Below are 18,996 nucleotides of genomic sequence, written 5' to 3' on the forward strand. Positions count from 1 at the left end.
TCAACAAACAGAAGAGATGTGTTTGGGCCAAGAAACACAAGGAATGGACAGTGGAAATTAGTGCTTTGGTCTGAGTCCAAATTTGAGATCTTTATTTGATACAGAAAAGGAGAACCAATAGTCTTTACATGTGTGGTCCCCATCATTGAGCATGGAGGAGGTGTGATGGTGTGTGGGTGCTTTGCTGGTCATAGAGTTGGGGATTTATTGAAGGCACACTGATGGTATGGCTACTACAATATCCTCCAGTGACATACCAACCCATCCGGTTTGTGTTTATTTGGACCAACACTTATCTTCAGGACATTGACCTTAAACACACCTCCAGGCTGTGTAAGGGCAGTTTGATTAATAAGGAGAGTGATGGAGTGCTGCGTCAGATAACCTGGTCTCCACAGTCACCTGACCTAAACCAAGCTGAGATTGTTTGGGATGAGATGAACCACAGAGTGAAGGCAAAAGGGGCAACAAGCTCAGTACCTCTGGTAACTCCTTCAAGACTGCTAGAAAACCATTTCAGGTGACTACTTCGTTAAGCTCATCTAGAGAATGCCAAGAGTGTGCAAAACAGTAGTCAAAGCACAGGGTGGCTATTTTCTAAAATATAAAACATGTTTTGAGTTACTTCACACTTTGTTGTTCACTACATCAGTCCATGTGTTAATTTGTAGTTTTGATGCCTTCAGCGAGAATCCACAATGTAAGTAGTCATGAAAAAAAAGAAAACCCATTAAATGAGAAGATGTGTGTTTATTTGTTGACTGGTAGTGTACATGGTAGTTAAAAATGGCTAATACGAAATATTTTTTCAGCATCATTATTTTAAAGAATCTGTAAGTTTCGTTGAGCATTAACTCACAAAGCAACTGACTTAATGCAAGAGTCTAGACAGCCTGCTATTTCTCAGTTCCTCCAGGCTCGTCGTCTGGATGCATGTTCAGCCAACCATGGAAGGTGTTGTTTTTTGACTTACAAATAATAATAAATATAAATATACATGATATAAATGATATCATGTATCTGACAGTTACTAATATTGTATATTTTCTCTCTATTAAGACTGATTTCTGCAGGTAAAATTGCAATAATGTGACTTGGACTTGGCTTGACTTGACTTGACATAACCTGTGACTTGACTTGACCTGACTTACCCAAAAAAAAAGAGACTTGGGACGACTTGAGACTTGAAAGTTAAGACTTGGGACTTAAATTGGACATGGGTGACTTGATCCCATCTCTGCGCAGAACACAACCAAAACCCAAATATCAAATGAAATTATTTGGCAGCCCACTTACAATGCCCACAGGTTGGGAATCATTGGTGTAACACTTTGCTGTTCTTTAAAAACCTTAATAAAGGCAATGTGCTGCTGCTTTGACTAAGTCGCTTCATCCTTCCAAGTTATCATTCACATTATCTTTCACATATTTTTGTATTTCTGTGCCACAAGGTAATCCATGTGGTTTCGCAACAAATCTGTTCTGGTGTCACACAACAAAAAATGCAGTGTAGACCCTGTCACAGTCGCGCAGAAACAGCTTGTTAATGACCTACTGAATTATTAGGTTTAAATCTATCTTTGAAACACTTTCCACTGTCAAAGTCATTGCTGCAGCAATCAGAAAATACTGATGTCCATTCATATGCACCACTAAATTGGTCTAGTACACCTGGCATGCAGTGGATCTGGCACTGTTAGAGCAGTGTCAGAAATGTCATTATCACTCAGCTTCATGCCTCAGGGTTAGCTGCCTGGGAAACTGTTTATACAAAGGTGTCAACAGTGAGTTTACAGTAGATACTGATCTTTCTCCAAGTTTCTTGTTTCTCACCTTCACATATGCCATTTGTCACGACAGCAGTGCCATCCTCAGCACAGAGGAGTTTCAAATCAATAGCGGAAACCACAGCAAGAGCTCCAGCGTGTGAAAGGATGACAATGACCTTAGACAAGCAGCAGTGTCAACGCATTACAATCGGCAGGGTATTTGAGAGAGAGTGTGACAGGAGGTGCAAATGAGTGGCCCTATTAAGCCAGTGCGATGTGGGCATGGTGAGATGCTACTGCAAAGTCACATTCCCTCTCGGATGGGTTTATTCTGTGAATGGGGTCCTGCATGTTTTCATATAGGATGGCAAACTCATCAGCTGTGCCTAGTACAAGGTTCAGCTGTCGTTGCATCAACATTTATTTTCTGTTTTGTAAATACAATGTAACACATAGATATCTTCCTATGTGATGAAACACTGACATACTGGTCTAATTAGTTCCACTTTAAGAATAAAAGGCACAGGCAAATGTCCCTTTTCTACTATTCCTATCAATCAAGACAATCAACTTTCAACAATAAAAATATCAATCTTTATTTTTCGATAGCATATTAAAGATAAAACCTTGATCTATAATACTATGACAAATTCCACAAGAACTATACAATGGTAAACCAAGTGTAGCCCAATAACTCTCTCCGGATAATTGTGCTCTTTTCGAATTTATTATCCCTCACGTATGAAAAATATGCTTCATTTACAATGTTGTCTTTTTGAAATTAGAATTCTATGTTGTCTTATGTAGTCTTTGGAAAATATGCCATGGAGCTCATATGAATGCACACGTTTCCAAAAATACTGGTAAATTTAAAGCTGTTATTTCAGGTTTTGAGGCACCAATTCCTTCTCACAGTTGTTGCAGAACATCCTCGACTGAAAAAAAGCTTTCATTCTAATGTCTGTTTTTATCATTATCCACGGGCAGGATTTGTGTGCAGTTATTAATACTCACTGTACAATTATCGACCACTGGACTGCACTAGCAGGGGAAGTAATCTGTTGCTAGATATTAGTGCAGTCTTGCAAACATGGTAAAACATACAGTAATAAAGAAAAACACAGTCTAAAGCCTAAATCATCATCACCGATTAAGACGTGCAATTAATGAAGAGAACGAGGAATGAAAGCTGAATTAAATGGATTACATGAAACATACACATAAATACATAACCATAAATCAACTCTATATTCTGTATGTGCTTCTCTTCAGGACAGAAAATCAACTTTTATTTGGTTTACAGTGAGGAAAACAGACAAAACGGCTGTATGGGACATCAGGTGCACCCCATCTTACACAATAATATTAGAACATGAACATCAGCAATAAAAATACAACAATAAATGAGCAATGTAAAATGAAACATGACTGCATTACACAACATTGGCATTATATAGAAAGAGACAGTATGGTTTGGCAAAAAGGGGTTTTAAAAACATCATAACACGATGGAAAAACGACAAGAGGGAGTCATTTTCTTCCTGCTCCACACTGCTGTCGCTTTCTTTTTCATTTCACAGTGTGGAGGTGTCAAATACTTTTACTTTCTCCATAACACCATAAATCTAGTCTAAACATCCCTACGTAACCCTAACTATACAATACTATACACCACAACACAAAGCAGACCAGGACAATGGCACCAAGTTATTGCTAGTTTAGAGTCGTTATAAATTGATACACTGTACTTCATTTTGAATTATGCCAGATCTCATCTTCTTGACACCTCTGGCTGAATAAACCGTACAAACCAAGTCTGATTATAATCTTGTTTTACAGCGGAGTTACTTACTCCGTGTTGCACCCCACTGCAGACCTGACAACTTCCAAAGCTCAGTACTGAAGCATTTTAAGATGTATATCAGCGATTATCCATGATTTGACAAATTGTGTGTTTATAGTAAACAAGTATGAATGTAGACTGAACTGCACACTTAGGAAAGAATTAGGAAAAATAATATGTGCATCTACAGTGAGGACCCAATTTAGCTCAGAATGGAAAAAGACAAGAAAACATCCCACGGAAGAAAAATATAGGAATTTACTCTTCATCCTGTGTCTTGGAACTTCCTGAAAAATTAAAAGCTGCAGTTAGGTAGTTCCTCTGACTAACAAAAAAGGGCTTCACAGCATGAGTCTGTGTTTGCGTGTGTGTGGGCTTGTTCATGTAAACAGAAAATATGTGTGTGAATGCATGTTTTGTGCCTGGCTGTGTCCTGATATCATATATTGGTGATTTCCGCTCTACATCTCATGGGACATGGCTTCATGCTGGGCAGCCACTCCATTGGGCTGCAGGGTGCTGGGCTGCTCCTCGGGCTGACCGTTGGCCTTTGGCTGACCAGAAGGATGGTCGGACGGGTGAGTGCTGAAATGGGCATTGGATTCGTTTAACCGGCGGACACGATAAGTCTCGTAGTGGATGCTGCCTGTGATGTCCTTGATATTCTCCATGTGTGTCCTGTGAACAAGGATTTAGTGTTACCAAAAGGCAGAAAACTAATGCCTATGACAAATGTGCTGTTGTGTAATTTTACATGGTTTAGCTCAGCAGGTTCCAAAAAAAATGTCACTATATCTTCCGTTGTAGGAGCCATGACATAAATATGTATTTGAATAGTGAGGGATGCAGCACATAAACCCATAAACAGGACCAATCTTTACTGGGTCAGGTGTTCCACCCAGAAGACAAACAGTTTTTAAAGGCTGCTGCTGCATTAATTTGAACTACTCATGGTCATTTTAGTTGAAACAACTGAATGGGTCTGTGTAGTATCTCTGAAAAATCTCTGAAGGGAAAGTGTAAGACAAAACTTTGAAAAGAATTGCCTGAGTCTTTAGTCATGCACAGAACAAGGGTCCTTCAAAAGACTCACTGGAAAAGACCTGAGTGGAAATGCCTGTCGCAATACTGTCGTGGGAAGCACTCAAAACATCAAAAGGAATTTCATTTGTATTGATTTTACCAGGGAAGCGAAGCTTTATATACTCATTGCTGTTTCCAATTCATTTCAACACCTCCACAAGATTAAGTGAATGATTTGTGATCTAGCAGGAGGCTCAGGCCATGGCAGGACTTTTATTCAAATCATGTTATACTCCAACATATCTTAAAACAAACACTGGAATGTGATGGAGGCTCACCTGATGAGGAGGTCTCGCAGGTAAGCAAACTCACAGTGTGCAATGTTCTCAACTAGGAAAGAGAGAAACAGAGAAAAGAAAAAAGACTTGAATGACACAACTTGGGAGAGCTCAAAAAAGAATCCTGAATTAATTCCTGTGTAACTTGCTTGCCATACTTCACAATCACCACAAGATGTCAGTGTTGTTGACCATCCTCTAACATGACATCTCCAGCAATTTCTTTAAGGTGAGATAACACAATCCTCCACTTTCGCGTAATTTAATACATCTCAGCTATATTGGAAAACTTTAAGTGAGGCATTTTAACAAACTCCCCATGACAAGCTGCTGGTGCCTCCAGCAGGGCTAACACAAGTTCAAATTATAGATTGTGTCAAGTGTGAAAATGAAATAAAGGAGGGTGCTATTTATGCATAGCTCTGAAAGCCAGGGCAGGAAATTAAATCCTCTTTGAAAGGAGGCGGGTGGAATAACTGCTGAGTCTATGAGCGCTGATTAGTAGCATCAAGGGAACATGCTACTAACTTGTAAGGAGCTGAGCTGCTGCTCACTGCTCCTGGGGTCCTCCGAGTTCCTACATAATATTTAAGTGCATGCTTTGCTCTCTCCCCTCAACTCCTGAAGATAAATATTTCCTTCTCCACACAGAGATTTCTGGCTTTCAGCTAATTTATAATGTCAGTTCCAGCACACCCGCTTTCCTCTTTTTCTGTGTTCCCTCTTCTCTGTTGCCATTTGGCTTTACTAGAATGGGGTATTTACTTTCAGCTGGAGTATTTGTGCTATAGCTCTTTCACTTCCCTCTCTCACCTTGCAGCTCGGTGGAACTGATTTCTTAAGCTCCTCAGAACCAAGCTTTTGTTTGCCATGCATTTTTAATTAGTAGGACCAAATATATGTATTTTTTTATATATGTATCAAAAAGTGTCATTTTTGAACAGGAAGTTGTTTTGGGGAAAAAACAAACATGGGGACTGTTTCATGTTATATTATAATAATGTCACCAATATGTAACGAAGCAGAAAAGTGTTAAGTTTGATACCTGACCAAAAGCAAAACTGCAAACAAGCAATCAAACGAGTACTTTAGCTAACAAGTTAACTAACAAGCAACGTACTAGCTTGTCCCTGTTGACAGAATTTATGAGGAAAACAGGTTTTAAAGATTGAGAACATGCTTCCTCAGGAAGTTAAGGCTTGGAGAGAGGTTCTAACATCCAAACATCCATCTTCTGACTATAATCATAGATAGACTCTTGTCCTAGATTGTATGCAATTTGGAGCTTAAATTCCAGTGCTTCCTTCTCAGAGGCCTACACTGAGTTGAATGATTCCTATTTATATGAATATTTATTGAGTTGGTTTCTTATAATGTCTTTCATGGTCCTACTATGCTTCAGGGTGCATCTAAACCACATTGGCTCATACCACAAATATACTTTAATTCTACAGTCTGAATAATTTACGGAATATTAAATGTTTTGTTTGAATGATTTGTACTTTACAGTGTATTTATAGGACAGACAATAAAGTTGTGTGCAGTATGCTCTATGTAAGAGTTGAAGGGCGTCTTGAGAAGGAGACAGCGTTACTTAAACAGCGAATGCCCCTGTCCAGGCCTCCTTCAGCTGTCTTTTTGTCTTTTCACAATCCATACAGATGTCCTCTTTCTCTTCTGACACATACACACAAGTGATGTCAGGACTCTTGCTTGCTAAGAACTACTTTGGCAGTGTGAGAGTGCAGCACAGGCCAAAGAATGTAAACGGCTTCAAAGTTGTTGCGTGCAAGTGTGTCCATGAGGCAGTACGTGTGTGTTTTATGTTTCTGCATCTCATCCCAAAGGACGTGAAAAGGCCACGTAAATCTCTTCCTCCTGCCTCATACGTCTCCGTAGTTACAGTCTCAGAGAAGCTTGTGTAAACAGGCATCTGGTGGTCAAACACGATGGCGGAATTTAAAGCTGCAGCCCATAATGTTCCACTTGTTAAAATACACCAAAAATCAGATTTTTTTTTGGAAGAGCTGCTTCACATTATCGGCGCTGACCTGTGGTGAGGTGACTGACCCATAGAACGCATGTGACTGAAGCATTTATTAGAGAGAAGCTAGACAGCTCTGGCACTGTGTTCTGGACAGGTGTGACCTAGTTATGAGCATGGGAAATGGACTGTCTCACTCTTTAATCAACCCATGCAGATGGACATCATCAGAAAATATTATTAGGCCAAGCTGTAGAAATTCACTTTTAAGGAATTCTGCATGAATTGACACTGGCGGTGACAGCAATATGTGATAAAGGCTGTTCTGTGTTCAAACTGTGAGGAAACATACATTATTATAACTGGTAATTCATGTTCTACTGTGCCATTATATGTGTGTATTAAGATTCATGTGCATTACCCTCAATGGTGCCCCATTTTGTTTTCCTTCCCAGAATCCTCTTTCCATTCACTTGGTACTCCTGGTCACTGCCTACCACAGCAAAAGGGATCATCTCCTGTTGAGAGCAAAAATACACACACACAAATGTTCCAAGTGTTTCCAGAAAACTCATGGTTTTTAAAAATTCTCTAAAGAAAAAGATTAGGAGAATGACGTCTACTAACTCATTTGTGTGGATGCTACAGGAGGCTGGAGCCTTTACAGAGGCGGTAAAAAAGTGACTGCACTGAACTTACCCTGATTTTGTCATTGATCAGCCTGTCCTCCGCATCCTCGTCAAACTCTTTTTGGGGGTAAACGTCGATCCCATTGGCTCGCAGCTCTTCCCGAATCTACACACAACAGTGCACAAAAATATTAATATATATACGTTATGGCTATCCCTGTTCTGTGTCTTCATTATAACTGAAAGTCGGACAACATGGGTGCAGGAAAATAGACTCGTTCCTTAGAGAAATGTTCTTTTAATGAATGACTGCTCACTCCCACAATTACTACTCTGACAGTTTCCACTTGGTCCTTGATCAAACATTCCATTGTTTATCCTCATGGTTACATTATAGGACGCAAACCAAGTGAAATTTGACAAAAAAGCCACATCAACTGTTGATTAGAGGACAGACATTCACAGCTGGGCATGAAGAGCCACAGCATTTAATAAAAAAAAAAAATTTACATGTAAAGTTGCTGCAGGGAAATTGGTGGAAAAAAAAACATTTGGCAAGAGAAGCTCTCAGTCAGTAATCTTCAGGGTCATTGAGAGCATGTGTGGCCAACCAAAGTAATTCAACTACAACCTCTGCGGGCTCTATTCTCTGCCAGGGCCTGAACTGGTCCTTGCTTTGTTCATATTGGACGGTGTTACGGGCATCAGGGTGAAAAATGGTAGCCAAGACACCCATAGTGCTTCAACCAATCTAAAATGAATAAAGCTGTATTCTGAAAGAAAGGAGGGAGGGAGAGATAAAAGAAACGATGGAGTAAGGCAGGTGGCTGTGTGCCTCCTGTGGACTGAGAATTAGCCAACAGAAACACACTGAGGAAGCGATTCAGCACAAGTCGGCAATAGCGGAAAGCCTTGATAAGAAGATGAGCACTGTGGAATTAGATTATCAGACTGAGGAAGCCCGGACCAGGGCTAAGGTTAAGTCTGTATTTTTATGAATGAATGAAATGCTGCTCATATGTATAAACCCCTTTACAAAGTGTTGGACGAATAGAATATTTGACCTGCTAGTGGCACTTGACTACATAAATCGTCACGGTCACCAAAATAATACGTAAATGGAGTCGAGACAGCCAAATTGAACACGTGTACAACGTCTTCATACACTAAATGTGGTTCTGTAGTTTCCTCTATTGTCTTGGGATTTAAAACTAAATGGTTAAAGACTGAGAAATCCGAAATGCTCGCTGCTCTGTGATGCTATTTACACATACTGATGTTAGCATACTAACGTACTTATTATGACTGCTAGAAGGCTGGCACACTTTAGTTTGGTGTGTTATTATACCAACATTTGCTTCTTGGGACTAATCACAAACTTTGCAAGTATTTAGTCACAAACTCTTGAACCCAGTGAAATTTGGACCTCCACTTCATTCAGGTCAACATTTCACAAGTCAGGCTCAGTATGCAACAGTTGTTGAAATAGCCAAAAAAGGTTCGGCTCACTGTGACACTAGTGGAAAAGGACAAAATCCATTAAATTCATTGTGACATCATCTGGAAACCATGGATGTCTCCACAGCATCTGGAGATGGAGATGTTTTTGTTAGACCTAAGGGGGTTTTCACATCAACATTTCATTCCGACTCGGGTAGTAATTGATACTCTATAGTTACAATGTTGCACTGTTTTGTGTTCACAGCTTAATCGAGGCAAAGTTGTAACTCTCCCTCAATGCATGTTCTGGCAGACGGCTTTGCGATAACAACCAAATTGAAAATAGGGGCATAGGCAGCAAGTCTAGGCACTGGCATGTATTGCTGTTCAATGTTTCATTTAACAGTGTTCTGATGATAAAGGCTTGTTTGGAACAACAACCTACGAGCGAAAGCATCTGTGGCCAAAAATTGAGTAGATAAGAAATTGTGAAAAAAGCTTCACCTTCACAGATTTTGTTATTAAAAAGCGAAATTGATGGTTATTCTAGTTGTTTCAGTGTACAGGGAAGACCTCTTTGAACTTGCCCACGTTGCGCAGTCACCCCTTAATTTCTGGGTAATGTGGAATAATGCCTGTCTGTTCAACTGGCTAGTGGTCATAGGTTCCATGTTTACATAATGACTCAGACGTAAGAGTGGTAGATCATTATTTAGAAGAATAAATTAGATAAATTATTCTTATAATCTAATAACTTATATCACGATTATTAAGTGTTATGGTTATGGAGATAATACAGTATTTCTCAGGGTGGCTACAACGTGGCTTTGTCTAGATGACTTGTGATTGTGGTGTGTGGCAGCTCTCGCAGTTCAAACCCTTATCCTTACCCCAACGACTGACCTGCAGATGCACTTCATATATTTATTTCAAACATACACTGAAGAGCTTCTGCAGGTCGCTGCAGGAGCGGTGTCAGGAAAGTAAAGCCAAATAATGTCACAAGTGAGAACCAGGTCACACATGCAAAATATTTCTTGTATAAACGCAGCTGTCATCCACGAACACATTCAAACACACTCTCCTCACCGTCTGTTTAAAGTAGTCCCTCTCCTCCAGGGTGAGCGTGTCGGCCTTGGCGATGACAGGGACGATGTTGACCACCTTACTGAGGCGCCTCATGAACTCCACATCCAGGGGCCTAAGACTGGGAATTAAAAGAGACAGGAGAATACAGCCTTATTTTAAGCTTGTTTGTCTATTACTATGTATGTTCGTTCTTTGGGTGCTGAACACTAAAATACACACGGAGCAACGAAAAAGGGAAGAGAACAATACATTTTGATATCTTTTTAGTGTCATTTCACTTTAGGTCATTTCCCCCCCCCTAATTTATCTCTAATTCTTCTCCAGGAAGTTTTTTGGATCATTTGAATGTAATTAAACAGATCAACCATTAGAGGGCAATCACAGCCTACTACATTCAGGTCGGTTGCTTGGGTTGGCAGCTTGTTGCATTAACGTGTCCTGTTAAATCTTTATTTATTCTGACTGAAACCATCTTGCTGTTGCACTCTCTTATGTAAAGTGTGATTTCAGTAAATTGTAGAGGAGCCTGCTTATTTATTTCGAGGGTTGATTCATATAACAGTCACTAACAGTGCGTCGTCTGCCATTTTCCCATTTTTCCTACATTTTCTGCTTGTGTTTAACTCGAACCAAACTTGGATCAAAGCATACTCGCCTCACTGGATCCTGTGTTCACAATTACAGCTTTCACTTTTTTTCTTTTAACAGCCTACAATTGCGCTTTGTGCAGCTATGACTTGCGCTGTCCCCGATGTTATGTTTCCATGTTTTCGTTTTCAATTTTTTGTCCCATTTTTGCCTCCAGTTGTTGATCCAGACAGACTCCCTTCATGCTGTCTGCTCTGCGACCCAATTAGCCTCAGCCAAGCTGGGCCAGCCTGCTTCAAAGACCCGGGGCCAGCTCGAGGAGAGGCCTGACTAGTTCTCCACAAGGGCTGACAGATATTTCATCATCAGACTCGGATGAAACTCTGGTGAACATGTTACACCGAGCATGGAGAAAGGAAAGAAGAAACAGAGCAGCGGAAATGTAAAGAGAGATAAGTGATGCAGCGTTAGTGATGCATCAAATTCTCAGGGGACAAATGTCACAGGAAAATCCAAATTTATACAGGAAAGACAGCAATATGTTACAGTAGAGAATAGGCTGGTCCCTGCGTGTCAGTGTTTATTGAATATAATTATGTGACCTCATACATGAGCTGAACATGTGCCGAGGCATGTGTGTTACACATCTTGTGTTTGACTGAGCATGCATGCACACACGTATCCTCGCACTTCAACATATGTTGTACGGACAGTAAACATTAAATATGTATGTATACATGCATGTGCAGATGTTCACTTTTATGTTCGCATGCATGAACATATATTGGCTAAAAAAAAATAGCAGTCATGCTTGAATAAATTGAGGTAAGTTCTGCGGTCAAACGAAATGTGGAGAAAACAACCAACCACAGCACAAACAGCTCTCCCCCCTCCCACCATTTCAGCAATGGATCAGAAACCAGCTCCGAGTTGATGAGAGTCAAAGTGCTGCCTTCTTTTTTTTCATGAAGAAATGTTAAATGAGGTAACAACAGAACTGCACAGTGGGGGAAAAGAGTGCGGCTGACTCCGCCATTATCTGAATTGGCTGCTGATGCCAAGACTGCGTCTTGCTTCACTGAGCACTGTTCTTCTATTCAAAACCACGGACGTAACTTAAAAGCAAATTACTTGCATTTGGGTCTTGATAAATACAAACTGCTGTTTGAAACGCTCCAAACAAAAAGACAATATGGAAGGGGATATCTCCAATGACAGAGTGCATTAAGAGCTAGTTCTCTCTACATTTCCCTGCTCGTCACATGGCTGAGGATTCCAGAAGCTTTTGGAACAGTGTCTGCGTAATTGGTAACAGACCCCAAATTAAAACTTCAGCCGACATTACTGCACGAATTGAAAAACAGAAAATAGGAAAAAAGGGCATATTAGAGTAAGATAGAGTTTTTAGATGCGTTCATGGGCTTTTGTTTTTTCCTAACCCAAGCTTAAATCTGCAGGAGGATCTCTGCTGCTATTGTTTAGTTAAGATTCAAACTAAATTTTCAATGGATGGACTGCATACTGTGTATTGTAGGTTTGCACGTGTGAATGTCTACACTTATATATATATGAAAATAAACATTCATTTATATCTATATGTCAGGTGACAACTGACATACAACCATAACAGATGTCTCTGGTGACTCCTGCCTACAGCTGTCTGGTTGGCTGCACGGAAGGCGACACTTCCTTACAGACATGTCTATGTTTGATTATGAAACAAGTGTAATTTGTATGTATTCGCAAACACCTTCTGAAAAAGTCTACAGGCCTTCTCGTGCAGGGCATATGTGTGAAATTGATACTCTTGCTTAAAGCCTGCCTACGTGCAACATTTAATGACATAAGGACGAAAGAGAAAAGCAATGCAGATTCCTAATGAAAGCGTTTTGAACGTCAAACAAGCTGAACTCTCTGCAGCATGACAATATCCTAGCACATCCACATATGTGTAGTTTAACAAGTGTTGGCATGCCCGCTGCCCATTCGAGTCCACTAACTGCAGCCTGCTGTACAAGAACAAGGGTGCTCACACATTCTCTGGGGCAGCAGCTGCAGCGACATGAGCAGATGATGAGGGGGTCCGTCAAACAGCGGGACATGCATGTCATCCCCCACTCACAGAAAGAACGTCTAAGTGGACAACTGTTGAGTTACTGGTGCAGAGAAATATGAGGCATCAGTGAACGGGTCTGTCGCTTAGATGTGTGGTACATGTTGTTGCACATAACTGTTTGTGAGGATTTTCATCAACATATGCCCTGCACGAAAACCCCAAGCTGCCTCTACTGGCCACAGACAATCTGTTGTTTTGCTTCTCAATGTGTGAATGTTATGTCCTCTCTGACCCTCTGCCACATGGTCAAGGCACTGAAGGCAACATTTACAATCACAGACAACAGAAATGTATCTATTATCTCTGTAAACTGAACCAAAGCAAACATCAAGTGAGTCAAGTAAATTTGAATTAATGTTATTAATTTAATAAACTTTACGCACAATTGAGAGAGACGTGACCAGTTTTACTTCTGCACACTTTTGTCAGTATCATCACTTTGTCTGTATCATTTTATGCCATTTTTTTTGATTGAGTCTCTTACTGACACACAGCCTCATTTAAATGTGCTCATCTCTGACTGCTGTCATGTTGGATTCTAACACAAAATCACCTAAAAACGTCTTGATATCACATCTTAACATTTAGTTAAACACACGCATGGATCAGTAATCAAATCTTGGCCACTGACATTGTCATTTTTCAAATTGAATTGAACAGAAAAACACAAGTAGATTAGGTGCTGGCAGATTCAGCTTGTTTAGTCAGCATACTAAAATTAGGCATATTCCTTTTATTCGAAAACAAAAAAACAAACCAAAACAAAACATACTCTAAATCCTGATCAACTGTTCCTACACCCCTCTCAGCAGTGGGAACAGTACAATGTCTTAGTGAAATCTGACTCCTGAAATAATCCTTAAGTTTCTCTGAGCAGAGAATAAGTTCCACATGTGGTCATTAGAGAGCGAGATGAAAAAGAAAAACTAAAGAAGGACGTGGTTAAACAGCTGTGGGCAGATATTAGGTCAAGAGAAATTCCCAGAAGTCCTGACTCATCTCTGTAGAAAAAATGTAACACAAGGATATGTGTGTTCTTACCAGTGGCCAGTGGGAGGTATGAAGTATATGCAGCAGTGCACCCTGGAGTCTGGGATCCTTTTCTTTCTGTTGATGTTGATTTCCTCCTGCAGGTACACTTCATACTGGTCATTGATGAACTTCATAATGGGTTGCCAGCTGACAAAGGAAAGAAACTTTTTAATAGTACGAAAATTAAACCTGAACTGGTTACAGTTTTAAATCTCCACCTAAACCACACAAATGATTCAAAATAATTAGTGGAATAAAAGTCAAGCTAGATATCTACACCACAAGAAAAAGATAGGCAAGTGCAGAGTAGAAAGAAATCCAAGGTTTTCTCTGCTGGAAAACATTACTCGCTCCAAGTTGGGGATCAGTTGCTGTTAAAGGAGCAGAGGAGCTCAAGTATCTCTGGGAATTGTTTATATGAGAAACTGGACAGGTGGTTGTTGCAGCGGCAGCAGTAAAGCAGGCACTGTACCAAACCGCTGTGGTGAAGAGGGAGCTGAGCTATATCCATCCTCAACTATGGTCACAAATGTTGGTTATGGATGCAAAAGATTGGCATCTTGGATACAAGTGGTAGAAAATAGTTTCTTCCGTAGGGTGGATGGAGTCAGCTGAGGAGCTGGGACATTCAGAGGGAGCCTTGGGATTCCTCATGAGGAACCAGAATGTGTTGCTAGGGAGACACTGCAATCCGACTTCTGATAAGCGGACCAAAAGTATGAACAAGTGCAGTGAAGGGCTGTAACTTTTTGCTAACTGCTGCTGCAGCCTACAGATTAGGTAACCTGAGCTCACCAGTTTTCATTGTTGATTTGATCCCCAAAGCCTGGAGTGTCAATAACTGTCAGCTTCATCCTCACTCCTTTCTCCTCGATATCTAGACAGAGAAAATAAAGAATATATAGAATATATAGAATACAGAGGGTAACCCCCTAGAAGAAACAGGAAACACGTTAACAGGGAGAAACCTTGAGCAGAACTCAGTTCATATCGTCCTATCTGCTTGAGGCCAGTTAGGTAACATAAAAGTGTCATACTAAAGAGTACATACAGCAATTAAAGAGTATAAGATTGAGTTGCTACAGGTTCTGTCGGAGATTGATAGTGAACAAAAAGAATGGATGGACCTAGCATTCAAAATATTAATTGTAGAAACTTTTAGTGAATATACAGAAAGCTCATAAAGTTGCTGTTATAAGAGCACAGGAGCATAAAACTGTCAGTGGCATCTGAGCTTCTATTTCATGTGAGTTAGCTGCTAATGTATGAATGTAAGAGCTACTACGAGCAGGTTGGACAATTAAATATTATGAATGGATAACTATGAAGAAGAAGCAGGTAGTTGGCCAGGACCACAGATGAAATATAAGTAGTATTTAGGAGACAGTATTCTGGAAAGTGAAAACATTAGCATGACAGAGAAGCAGTATGCACGTCAGCATGAACACTGACCCACCATGACTAATGGACTTGATCTCAATTGTCTTGGGGATCCTCTCCTCCGGGTTGGGTTGCACTGACTTACGGCTGACCTTGGATTTGAACAGTGTGTTCATCAGGGTGGACTTCCCCAGGCCACTTTGCCCTGGTCAGAAAAAAACACACACACAGACATGCCAGCTACATTTAGGGAACAGCCTGTAACCCAGAAAACCTTTTTGAAGACAATAGCTTGATAAAACATTTTTACAATCAAATGTTTGTCATATGTCCATGATACCGGCTACACTAATGTATGGATTTCTAGTGATCATGTACTATATGTATCTCAATAGACCACAAGCAGAGAGGGGCAACTGCTAGGTCAAAGGGGTAACCAAGAAGACAAATGTAAGGCATGGACCACACACCAACACAAGTTACATCACACACCAGGGGATAAACTCCCTCGAGTCGTGTCTACAGTAATATATACTCTGTCTTTGTGTTTGGTGATATATTCTAAAGTAAACATGCATTTGACATGGTGGAGGGAGCCATTGAGAAGCCTTTGACCCCCTTCTTAAACAGAACCAACTATTATTCAAGTAAGAGGAATGGAATACATTTTGTGCCACTATTATTGTTTAAAATTGTAGTTAATATCACATCTCCAAGCACCTGTGTTTTTATTTAGTTTTAAATATATTTTAAATGAAACTAATGTTATATTCCCTTGGGTAACACATAATTACCATAATAGTGGTTCGATTATATTTTGTAGTTATTAGCTAAAATAAGAGGCAGTCTTGCATAAGTGTTCACATGCAGGACAGGCAAACCAAGCAATAGTTTGGAGCGCCATGAAAACAATGAGAAAGGGGCATATTTTGTGATGACAATCCTCAAGGCCTATGAGTCTATGGAGGCACTAGAGTGCACAGTCAATACTCTACAACCCATCCAGGGCCCCCTACTATGACAGATTGCAGTAGTTTGCTAGGAGCTCCTCAGAACCTACAATCACCACTGCTCACATAAAATATTTGTGCATCCCTGACATATCATCTGTTAAAATTTGGTTACTGTGTGAACTCACATAATAAGCTGGTGCTTTTACAAATAATAAACAGAGTGACCAAAAATCTTTTTACTTTACATTTATTGTTCAGTCCACAGAAACATATTTTCTGCTTACTTGTGGAAGGATAAAACAACAGAAAAAAGAGTCCTCTGGAGTCAAAATATTTGAACATTGTTTTTTGACTCAGTAATCCCTGTGTTAAGAAAAGGGACACAGGGCTCTCTGCACCCTATTACACATATTTTCCTCTCTCTGTCTGGAGTGCCTATGGTCATCCACTGCGGCATGTGGGTGCCAAGCTACCAGAGGGCAGCCTTTTCCACCTCTCGCAGACACACACGCTTGCTCTTTCACACACACACACTTCATGTGCAGTCTGCACAATTGCATGCATTCACCAACAAGCAAACACTCACATTTTCTTTCACTGTAGGGCGCACGCACGCACGCACGCACGCACGCACGCACGCACGCACGCACGCACGCACGCACGCACGCACGCACGCACGCACGCACGCACAACTCCCAACACCTTGGCCGAGGGCAGCCATCTGAGGGGAGGGATTAAGCAAATGCATTGCCTGAATGCCACAATTCCACAGGGGACAGGCCCAAGACCACAGCTGTTCTAACCTTTCACGTCCTAACCAGCCATCCAAGTGACAATTCTGGCAGTCAGCAGAGACTTTATTAGAATCACAGCGCCCACTGTAGCATTGTGCAAATAAGTGAACACAATGTTATATGCACCTCTGAAAATCAGTGTCAAGAAATATTCATCAGAATTTAATACACCAAACAAAAGCAGGTCAGTACTGGCCTTACATTGAGGAGCAGGACTCCACTGATTTGTCAGGCAAATATTTTGTAACATCATGCAGGTTTTAACTCATCAATGTTCTTTTCTGTCATGGACCTTTATGGCTCTTCACTACAGTCAGTGTGAGTGTCAGTGTTACACAGTACTTCATTTCACCAAATGAGTTTCAGTTGTTTTTGAGTTGCTGGAGTAGTGCAAGTAGACACATGTCAGCAGAAAAGTGCAGCCTGCCTGCAATAATAATGAAAACTCAGATGCACATCTGAGGAAGATTAATTAAAGGCAGCGCTGTTTTACTTTGGCTTACTTTTTTCGTCCCCACAAATAAACATTCAGAGGCAAACAGCACTGTCATCATCTTCTCACTAAAATCTCACTCTCTCTATAAAACAGCATGCCTATTCTGATGAACAGTATCTGTGGAGCAAGTCCTTGTTTGTCATGCTGGGAGATGTTTCCTTGGAGCGAGGCATGCCATCTAGCTGTGTGTACATAACATTTCCCTGCAGGGCATGAAACTAACCAGCTGCACTCTACAGTGAAACACCAATGAGAGTAAAAGCATGATAAAAAAACTGATTGGGATGTAACACAGTGGGTAATAAAACATATTCTGACATTCCTTTCTCTAAGCAATAAACACGTTTGCCTCTGTTGCATATGTGCATACATACATGCACACATGCGCACAACATTTATAGTTAAATGTGAGTCCATGTTAGTGGACACAGACGTGATGGCATGATCTAATTGGAAGTGTATAGTTGTTCTCCAGGGGAGTATGAGAGCTCCCACAGGAGTGTGTGCTTCAGCTACAGAGTAATCGCCATCGTTACGCCACTTTTTCGGTTTGACAGCCTCCTTTTATCCACTCAAGTGAGCTTGTTGAGGAAGCCACCATGTTGGCTGACACTCGCTAGAGAAAGTGAAGTGGATCAATGCATACAAGCACATGTAGCTCTTACTTTTCAGTTTGTTGTTTTTTAACAGCAGAATCAAGGAGCAGCAGATAAGAAGTTTCGTTATACATCTAATGAGGTCAACCATGCCACCATGCAAAGCGTTTTGTTCTGCACTTTGTGTAGATGTTGGTGTATAACGAAATGGTCTTTTTCAAGGTTGGGTTAGCTACTTTACATCATTCCACAGATGACTGCCTTTTCTCACTTTAATTATCTAATTAAATGCCATAATTTGTCATCCTACTCAATTTGTAGAGAACTAGGTTAGAGACCACAACAAAAGCTTTTATTAAATTATTTGTAACTCACCCACAACCATGATGTTGAACTCAAAGCCTTGCTTCATGGCTTTCCTCCTCATCTGCTCCAGGATGGCATCAATGCCCACATAGCTGAAGTCACTGCCATGGGTCTTTTCCCCCTTACCTTGCGGGTTGGGTTGTTGGGGCTTGGCGGACTCAGACATGTTGCTATGGCTCAGATTGACCTCTGACCCTAAGAGATACAAAGACATGAGATATGAAATGGTGGTGGTGACTTAAAAGGCAACTAGACGACATACAGCAGCAAGTGGAATCATATTACTTGCAGTGCAAAAAGCGTGACTTAGAAGACATTGATCTGAACGGTTCATTTCCTGTGTGAAAGAGGATGCTTGGCTTGAAATGTATGAGCAGCCGCCCTTTACACAAGTGAACATGTGAACACTTCTGCTCTTAAAACTGCATAAAATCTGTCCAGTGAGAAAGTTAAAAACCAAGCACACAAGAGAAAACCTTACTTTTCAGGGATGAATGATGTGAAAGTTGTAACAACGGCAAAATACTGGAGCTATTTTGTTTTAATGGCTGTAAAGGAAT

General features: G+C 40.6%; 1 protein-coding gene across 3 annotated transcripts in view; it reads right to left on the reverse strand.

The window, feature by feature from the left end:
• Positions 1-2,340: 2,340 nt before the first annotated feature.
• septin9b (septin 9b) overlaps positions 2,341-18,996 on the reverse strand; it is a 68,555-nt gene continuing 51,899 nt past the window's right edge. For all 3 annotated transcript variants that reach the window (XM_047577481.1, XM_047577480.1, XM_047577478.1), the window contains exons 3-11: positions 18,446-18,631; positions 15,308-15,436; positions 14,647-14,728; positions 13,861-13,998; positions 10,116-10,233; positions 7,657-7,752; positions 7,379-7,475; positions 4,974-5,025; positions 2,341-4,290 (exon numbers count right to left, since the gene is read on the reverse strand). In XM_047577481.1, the coding sequence (XP_047433437.1) occupies positions 4,074-4,290; positions 4,974-5,025; positions 7,379-7,475; positions 7,657-7,752; positions 10,116-10,233; positions 13,861-13,998; positions 14,647-14,728; positions 15,308-15,436; positions 18,446-18,631 (1,115 nt within the window). In that variant the 3' untranslated portion in view covers positions 2,341-4,073. The remainder of the gene's footprint in view (positions 4,291-4,973; positions 5,026-7,378; positions 7,476-7,656; positions 7,753-10,115; positions 10,234-13,860; positions 13,999-14,646; positions 14,729-15,307; positions 15,437-18,445; positions 18,632-18,996) is intronic.

The sequence above is a fragment of the Mugil cephalus genome, chromosome 2 (genome assembly GCF_022458985.1).
Source record: "Mugil cephalus isolate CIBA_MC_2020 chromosome 2, CIBA_Mcephalus_1.1, whole genome shotgun sequence".
Lineage (NCBI taxonomy): Eukaryota > Metazoa > Chordata > Actinopteri > Mugiliformes > Mugilidae > Mugil > Mugil cephalus.